The sequence below is a fragment of the Plasmodium cynomolgi genome, assembly GCF_000321355.1.
Source record: "Plasmodium cynomolgi strain B DNA, scaffold: 0004, whole genome shotgun sequence".
Classification (NCBI taxonomy): Eukaryota; Apicomplexa; class Aconoidasida; order Haemosporida; family Plasmodiidae; genus Plasmodium; species Plasmodium cynomolgi.
Genome location: NW_004193320.1, coordinates 10,780 through 20,409, shown reverse-complemented (window position 1 = coordinate 20,409; position 9,630 = coordinate 10,780). Strand labels below are relative to the sequence as shown.

Here is a 9,630-nt window from a genome sequence, read left to right as displayed (position 1 = left end):
AATACAATCAAATAGAAATGATAAAATATTTATGTTAGCTGTTAACAAATTGTAAAATGTGTTATCGTCTGTAATAGTTAAAAATGTTCTAATTTAACAATATTATTTTCTTCCTATTACACAAATCTTACGAAACAAAGATAAATCAAATACGTAATGCACATATGTTGTAATAAATTAAAAATGAAAAATTTACGTATGCTTAAGTTAATAATTAAGACTCAAAAAAAGATATATGTATTTGCACCAACACAAGGATAAATTAGCAATCATATTAGTCTATTTATTTGATACACATTGCGAAAAGATTGTTATATTGAAATAATAAAAAACTGTTAACTATTTTTATGTATTATTTATTCCATTGTTCAATGTGAGAAATATAAATCGTGTTTATTTGCTATTATTTATTATTAGTATAATTAATTTCTTTTTATGCATAAATCTAAATGATATTTTTTAGAACAAATTTTGTTGCATTTTTTAATGCCACCTCAATGAAACGTCTCATCGTTCGCAATTTTATTTATTTTTTTGCATTATGCATAAACTTTACACGAAGATAAACATTTTTTCATCAATTTGAAAAGCTTACGTTTCGGTATATCGCCATCACGATGTATTTATTTAATGCACACAAATGTAACAAATGCTTAACCATATATTAGTTAATTCAACTTTTTTGCTATCATTTCAATAAATAATGGTATAAATAAATTGTACTATTTATGATAACTCACATATTAATTTTAAAAACACTCTCTTGTTATGCTAAAATACATTTTTATCATTTATTATTATAATTGTTCATAAATATTATTTTTCTAAATTAATTATTTAAATAGTGAATAAAACGACGTAATAAAAAAGAATGACAGGATGGCGTGGAATACATTATAGATATGCTGATATTTACCTAAGTTACAAACAGCTTGAATGTATGACTAAAAATGATAATTTTCAAAAGGAAATTAAAAGACAAATTGCTGAATTGACCCAAAAATATTCTGCACAAATTGCCAAAGATTAAGACAAGATATAATTAATAAAAACGACCAATTAAAAGATTGCTACGCCCCCTATTTGTTACGAAATAAATTAATAGATGATTTTGAAATAAATGCTTTTATGGACAAATGTCTTCAACCACCTAAATGTCGTTATAATGGAGCATCTAATGTTAGAAATTTTTCTACATTAAAACGTGAATAAAAAAACGCATGCGAAGGAAGAAAAGATTGTAATAAAATAGCAGCACCACCACAACTATCAGCAGGTAAAGTACAACAGATGTTAAATCCCCAATCATCTAGAACCAATGTACCAGCAAGGAAAGAAGACTTAAATATAAAACATCCGCATGAAAAGGAAGGGGGGTCAACAAAAGCAAACACAATTTTAGATCACCAGATGAATGTATCCATTACTAATGACCCTGTTGTGGTTCAACCCTGAAGCTTCTTACCCCAAAGGTATTCATCCTTTTAATACAACTGGACATGTATCTATTCCAAAACAACCTTCATCTTCTTCACAGCATTCGTTGCTTAGTGAATTAAATAACAGTTCAAATGATTCTTCGCTACAAGTTAACCCTGGAAGTGAATCTAGTGAAAATACTATAGCTGAAGAAAAAGATTCAGAAGCAGTTAGCCTTGAGAATGATCAACATTGTCCCCATTATATAAGTGGGAGTGCTCTTGGTGCACAAGAGTTAAGGAGCACAACTTCTGCAGGTCAAGATAGTGATATCAGATCCCTCGATAGCAAAATTCCTGGCGCTGGGAATCTTGATGAAAAGTTTCAGACGGTGAAGATGGTGCCGCTATAAATCGTGGCGATAGAAATTCTGGTATTGCAGTTGCTGTTAATTTCGTTTATCGTATTCTAGATTTTGGTAGTAGTCCTCTTTACAGCACACTTACTGATGATAGAGCTGGTGGGGGAAATTATTTCAGTCAGGCTTTCGTTGAAGCATCTGTTAATGAACCACTTATTGGTAAATCTACAGGCGATAACTCGAAATAAAATATAAAAAATGTGCTACACTGGCTTTAACACACAGGAATTATGTTGTTGATTACACTCCTTACTCAAGCAAGCTCAAATATATTTCAATAAAAGAATCACTCATATTTTGATCGTTTATAACGATTAATTATCTCACGCTTTTTTTTTTCATAGTACACTTTCTTATGAATGCTTTTTACGAAGAAAAACAGAAGCAAACAAAAAAACATGAAAGAAAAAATAGAGAGGGTACTACTATTAGAATCTCCTTTTGCAACAGAAGAAAATAATATCTCATTTGCATATAGTCCTTTTCAATATTGGCAAACGTGATTATGTGAATAATAAAATACTGATAAGTCATATATTTCGTTAAACATTATATAAATGCAAACTAATATTTCATTATAGTAATTTTTTTAATTTCATTTTTGATACCAAATGAACGTATCAATGATAGCATGATGTGTGTAAAGATTTCCAGTAATAAAAAATATATATGCCAAAATTAAATTGCTCTAAGTTTATTAGAATAAATCGATACATAGTGATGTATTTGTCTACAATTTATAAATGTTACATGTTCTTTGAATGTCTCTAACATTTTATATATTAAAAAGATTTTCCAACAGTATATATGTATCTTTAAATTCAACCGAATTGTGTGCAATCCTTCGTATATTTAATATTACTTTTTTAACATAAAATAAAAACATAATAAACATTTTTGGATTCTTTACTTTAACGTTAATAATTGATTTTTTCCTCTAAAGCTGCATTAACAAATTTGTAATTTAAAAGCATAGTACTACTTGAAGTATTGGGATAAAATGAGTAGAAAAAAAGTGCAAATTTTTAAAATATTAATGGTATTCATTTTATGCAGCTCATATTTCTTATTTAATTACGCATACATATGCTACCTTATATGACTCTAATTGTTTTTTCTCAAAAAATATGTTAAATTAATTCTTTTATTTTAAAAATTTTTATCAATTTAATATTAGCATTGTCATTATAAATTTGTCTATATAAATAATTTAAAGGTGTTTAACATGTCAAAAGATGAGCATTATTATTCGCTCTTCTAAATGATGTGCAATTGGTAAAATCATTTTTAAATGCTCTCAATTAAAATATTTTTATGGATACAAAAATATGCATATTACATAATGTTACATATCACTTCGCTTAACATAATTTAATTCTTTATCTATAATTAAAGCATACACTTAGAATGACAAATAAAACTGGGTTAATAATATCAGAATAGACTACTTTTCCAAGACAACTAGCTCAGTTACCTCCGCTCTTGTATGATCCGATTCAGAAATTAATTTAAAGAAATATAACAAATACCTGTGATTTACTACCGATGTACCGCACGTATCTCATAAAAAATATAATTCTGAAAATGTAGAACTATCTATCTTCGAAATATGTTTGAAAAATAATTTATTTTCAATTTTATCATCTAATTCTGAGGTAAATATTACAGTTGATCACTATGACAATTATTTAAGGAAGAATGTAATAGTATGGTGGATATTTAATTAAAAACGTTAAATGATTTATCGTCAAAATATGGGATTCCAGGGGAGAAGACGAAATTATGGGAATAAATGTCAAAAGGAATTTCAAAATGTGTTTAAATGTGGATAATTATCATAAATGTTAATACGATTATTAAACATAGAAAAATATAACATTTCGTTTAATATTTAAGACAAATTTGGCGAATTATATTAAATGATAGAAAGACGTTTTTTATAAAAATGAAAATAATAACGCCATGTAAATTACACTAATTTTATAATAATAAATATTTTATGAAGATAAATTTTTTATATAGTAAAAGATATTTTTTTAATTACCTTAAAATAATTATATAAAAAATACAAGAATCCCACAGATGCTACAGAAACAATGGAAACGCTGTAAATATTGTTTTTTAATGATTCGAGCATACTAGAGAAATAAGAACTAAACCATCCTGAAGTTGTGTACTCGTCTCCTTCATATTCGGACATTTCAGTATAACTTCTACTTTAACCTGTGTATGCTGAAAAGGTATCTCTATCTTCCGTTTCTAAGGGATTCTGGTGCAGTTTGTAAGAATAGTTTGATGTTTCTAATTCTCTATATGGGTTAGGTGTTAATTAGTAATAAATCCCTGCTTCAGTGTTTACTTATTCATCTTCTTGTTTCGTGTACTGAAGGTAACTACTCTCAGTTACTGCTGGTGTATAATCAACTTACTTTCTAATGCCTTCTCTCAAATCTTCATGATATGGCGCTTTAGCAGTTTTTCTAAATCTGCAATTCCTACTACCTAAGTTGCCTTCTGAACCATCTATTTCAGAACAAGAAGTATTCAGTCATCTCCGGAGAGCTGCTCGTGTGGGAAATTGTGAACCCTTTACTCGCGTTATTTCAGGTATACCAGGATTTTGAAATCCATTTTCCCTTATTTGACGCACTTCTATATCTTGAAAAGAGCCACTTCGATTCTGAATTTTTTCGATCTAAAACTCTAAGGATCTTTGTCTTGTAATTTTGGTTCTTCGGGTACCTTTTCTCGCACATTTGGACCTAATGAAGCATCATTACATCTCAATAATGATGAGAGACTCTGTGAATTGCAATATTTATGGCACTTAAAATATTTAGGACAATCACTATCCTTCGGCCAAATTAGGATTACAACATTCGTATTTATGGGTATCATATATTCTAAGAATATACTTAATATATTTGCTATAAAGATTGCATTTATCATAATCGCAAACAATTTTTGTTTTAAAAATCGTATAGTTTTTAAAATAATTATGCAGATCTTTCATTTCTTCCATTCATGAAAATCATAATTGTTATAGAAACCATAATAACAGATATTTCTTTCTAAACTCCGATTAATATCATAAATCGAGTAACTTATAAACAGCACTCTTCATCTTTTTCAAAATTATATCCAGTAATCAACAGTTTCCTTATTTCATTATATATCCAATGTTTAAAATATGAACAACTAACCTTAGGTTCTTCGTTCCTAAGGATAATAGATAAATTGTGAAGATTCCAAGCAATTCGTTTGCAAAGCTTCTTCATCTCATAGTTTTGGTAATTAAACATTTTCATGTTATTACAGTGGCTAGCAAACCTCGAATCATGTTGAATTCTATTATTTAATTTTTCGTAGTTCTTGTGGGAAGGAAAATCTTTTAATAGATATTCCTGAAGATTACGAAAAAAATAAACTATTTTAAGATATTTAAATTCTTGTTTACTGGGAGGTGTCTTTCTCTGTCTTTAATAAGTTCATGCTATATGAATGATGCTCCATAAATAATACGTTTAATAAAAAACAAAATATACCAATTCGTCTTCAGTTATTTCAGCCATTTTTGTTTGAAATCATCAAATATGGGGAAATTATGGACATATAACGTGTGTAAATATCTGTTCACAAAATGTGTTATTACTCAAATTACCTGTTTTAAGTTTTTCTGTAATTAAAATTTAGATTATAAATAAATATATACCTATAAGAATTGTTCTTTTACCAATGCTTTCAAGCTTCATTACTGTGGTGTTCATATCAAGCAAATAAATACGTTTTTGTTTTAAAACAAAAAGGGGTATTAACAAATATATGTCATTGTGTTATCCTAAAATATTATGTTCTGTGGAACACTATTACTTTGCAAACCTATTATTTATAAATATGGAACAAAGACGTACTAATGACGTATAATAATTATTTTAAAATTTTGTTAACGTGTCGTGTAATTTCTCTTAAATTTATATAATATTTTTTTATGCTTTTTTAAATGTTTGTATATATAACACTACTTTGCATAAGAACAATGCGTATTATTGTTCATTAGTAAATTAGTTTGGGAATTCAAAACGGGAGAATTTTCTACAGTTCTATTGTCTTTGTTTTATTACTTATAACTAGTAGCGGTTATTGCAACGTCTTAAAGTGAACACATTTATAATTTAAGAATTATTTAAAAACTTAATGCACTCTATGAATTAGGAAACAAATAGAGTTAAGAACGATCAACTATTATCACAAATAAATTTATTATCAAAAGATATTAATCATGAATGTGTTACATTTTTTTTTTTTCTCTACTTTATTATATAATTAAAAACTTGTTCCCTTTTTCCTTCATTTCACATTTTCCCCTTGGAGCAATCAGTAAACATTATTATCAATCTAAACGTTAATTGTTATTATATAATGCACAGATTTTTTTGTTTTGACATTATTAAAAACACACAAGTAAAAGAAAAAATCCTGCCGATAAAATACCAAAAAATATTTTTCAAAAAGTTTATTCTAAATTTTAAAGGTAAATAAAAAGGGATGAGACAGTGTTAAGTACATAACCTATAATAACATGGAATCATAATTTTTCTTAAAAATACATTTACATAATATACATATAATAATGTCTTATATTTTTTATAAGATCGCTAATTATTTTCAAATTTTTTATTCACACATTTATTCACGTAAATGTATTATATTTCTTAAGCTTTACAGCATAAATGACACAGTTTCATATAAATTAGTAGCATAGTAAAGGTATACGACATAATTCTTACCATTTTTAAACGATACTATCGCTGAAATAATATAATAACATTCGTGAATACAATATATAGAGAACAATAAATATACGTAATTATATATCGAACCACTCTAATAATGCATACATAAAAAAGTCGAATAAGAATTTTAATCCAAATAAAACAAAACGTTTTCATTTTTATCATGCATATTTATATTTACCTTTTTTTCAATATAAGTCTTGAAAAAATGTAAAAATGTTTAAATCACATTTTTTTCTTTAATCTTAGCGAAGAAAATTGTATTTTGTAACAAAAAAAATGTACAGATAAAGTGTATAATTTTTTTAGGAGTAATCATACGGTTCTTATTTTAATTATCAAAGTAATTATATCCCATGGTTTTTATATTATTATTATAAATTACACCATGTGTATATAGTCGATAATATATAACCCTTAATATATGAATTAAATTTAAAATATTCATATAATCTTATATATTCATCTAATAGAAAAAAGAAAAATCTAGCTTATTTTACAATTTTCTTTAATAAAAATTATACATTTTTTCCAGAAAATAAAAAGTTACTTGAATAGTATTACGAGAATTATATGTCATTAATAAAAATGTACTTTCAACAGAATAGTGTTACTTCCCCTTTACATTCACTTATTTTACGATACAAAAAATGTATAAACAGAAAACCAAATAAATAATATCTTACACACTTCATGATATTACAGTATTTACTACACACCAATCAAAAGTAGAGGAAAAGAAATAAAAATTAATGTTCTGAAAAAGATAGTTTAAAAAATTTAAGTGAACTGACTTATTTATAAACCTCAAATTTAACCAATAATTAGTGGGACGGTTTGTTCTTTGATTATTGTCCCTTTTTTACGTGTGTTGTTAAGGAGTACTTTTTAAACGATTTATCTAATTTTGCACATTAATACCTACTGTAAGTAGTTTTATATATTCCTATTTTATATTTTCTGTCCACTGCATCCTATCAAAATATTTAATAGTGCTGTTAAAAAAAGGAATTCATCTTACTTTTTATAGTTTATCATTTTTTGTAATAATATAATGTATTTATAGAATTATGCAATATTTTTTCAATATTTTTCATCTGCATATTTCAGAATGATCCTTCATAGTCTAAACTTGCATTAACCTGTTTACTAATTTTTCAATTTTCTTGTGCTACACACGCAAGTACATTTTGCTCTTTCCCCCTTAAAAATTATTATTCTCTCAATATATACACCTATAATTGATGATGAATTATATATGGTAAAAATACAGATTGATCGTTCTTCTTCGTAAATTGCGTACAACATATAATATGCGCAAATGTATGCACACATTACAATTTATGAAACATGAAAACAATGACGATTAGACAAGTCTAATTACTTCCCCCTGAAAAAGGATAACGTACATATTTATAAAGATTACTTTTTTTTAATCATTAACTATTTTTAAAGTAATTTTTTTGATTTTTACTTTTCCGAATTTTATAATGAATATGATTTTGTTTTAATTAAATGGAAATGCCCGCAACCTTATTTTTCCATTGACATTTTAAAATGAATTAGATGTAAAATATACCTGGTAAAAGAACACATATTGCGTTTATTTGGTAAAATAAACTAATAAAATTTTAATAAAATTCAATAAAAAAATTATTTCTAAATATTTTTTATTTGATATAAATTAGTATTATAATTATCATTTACATATTTTCAACTAAAACATGTGCAGCCGGTATTTACCAATATAGCATTAGTTTTATATAGCAATAAAAAAATAGGAAAGAATTTATTGAAATAATTTCTATTATATTTATTTCTATTCTAATTTCGCTTGTTCATTTTATGTTCTTCTTATATTCCCAACAGTAGTATTAGAATTAATTAATTTACACGATTATTAAACAGTTAAATAAGCATAAATATGAATTTTTTTTAATGATTTTTTCATATACTTATTTGCAATAAATGTTAATCAGAATGTTTTGAATATTTATTTTAAGAACAAATATAAAATAATATACATGACCACTTATATTACATGTTTCCTATTACGTTTAACCTATATTTTTTGAAATATTCTAAAAAATATAACATTATTATATTTCCATTATTAAAAATTTAATAAATTGTAATGTATATTATATGAACAAATTTAAATGTACGATATAGGAAAAACATCCACAAAAAGCTTATAATACTACAATATGTGTGTTTTATATAACAAATTATATTACGCAGTTGTTATTTGCACTTTTATTATTATTTCACTTTTTATGCATCACTATTATTCTTACAACCTTTGGTACAATGTATAGGTATTGTAACGACAAAATATAACTATAAAAAAAAGGGTAGCTGAGTTTTATTAAAAACTAAACGACAAAAAGTAAACGAATTATTCCTACTAAATTAATTCACCTTTTATTTGATATTTCACTATTCTTTCTCTCTTACTTTATTCTAAATAAATGTACTAAAATGAAGTTTGCATAAAATTATTCATTATGAATAAAGGCAGCAAAAGCAATTATCTCTACATGTATTTTCATTTTATTTTTTTATAATATATCTTTATTGTATAATAATTTCTCAATAAAATCATAGTTGATATGCATTTGAACTTTTTATATTTCACAAAAATTGAGTTTAATTATAATTTCCCCTATTTTGCAGATATATGAATTCTCGAAAAAATGTAAGATTATATTTTAATAATTATATAAGACATTCCTTTCTATGTAACTCATCTTAACCAAATATTGAAACATAATATGTAAAAAATTGAGCTATACTAATTATTCGTTTATATGTTTTATTTTACTATCAAAATTTTTACATAAATAAAAAATAAACAATTAAAAATTGGTATTTTACAGATAAACTATTTACAAATATATAAACGCATGCTTGTTTTAGAAAATTTCTTTTGCCCATCAAAATAAATTATATGAGATACTCATATACATTATAATACTTAAGAAACATAATCACAAT

The 9,630-nt window shown here is 25.3% G+C and overlaps 2 protein-coding genes across 2 annotated transcripts; one reads left to right on the top strand and one right to left on the bottom strand.

The window, feature by feature from the left end:
* Nucleotides 1-1,025: 1,025 nt before the first annotated feature.
* PCYB_001160 (CYIR protein) lies at nucleotides 1,026-2,035 on the top strand (the record flags this gene model as incomplete). Its single annotated transcript, XM_004228266.1, has 4 exons — nucleotides 1,026-1,211; nucleotides 1,291-1,443; nucleotides 1,538-1,810; nucleotides 1,892-2,035. A coding segment is annotated over one exon (185 nt), but the record flags the coding sequence as incomplete, so codon positions are not given.
* A 2,023-nt stretch (nucleotides 2,036-4,058) lies between these two features.
* On the bottom strand, nucleotides 4,059-5,412 carry PCYB_001150 (CYIR protein; the record flags this gene model as incomplete). The annotated part of the gene is made up of 7 exons (XM_004228265.1): nucleotides 5,386-5,412; nucleotides 4,945-5,244; nucleotides 4,690-4,853; nucleotides 4,624-4,666; nucleotides 4,491-4,596; nucleotides 4,270-4,363; nucleotides 4,059-4,149 (listed from the first exon to the last, which is right to left on the bottom strand). The coding sequence occupies exons 5-7, from the start codon at nucleotides 4,594-4,596 to the stop codon at nucleotides 4,059-4,061; spliced, it is 291 nt and encodes a 96-aa protein (XP_004228313.1). The 5' UTR covers nucleotides 4,624-4,666; nucleotides 4,690-4,853; nucleotides 4,945-5,244; nucleotides 5,386-5,412.
* Between the last annotated feature and the right edge of the window lie 4,218 nt (nucleotides 5,413-9,630).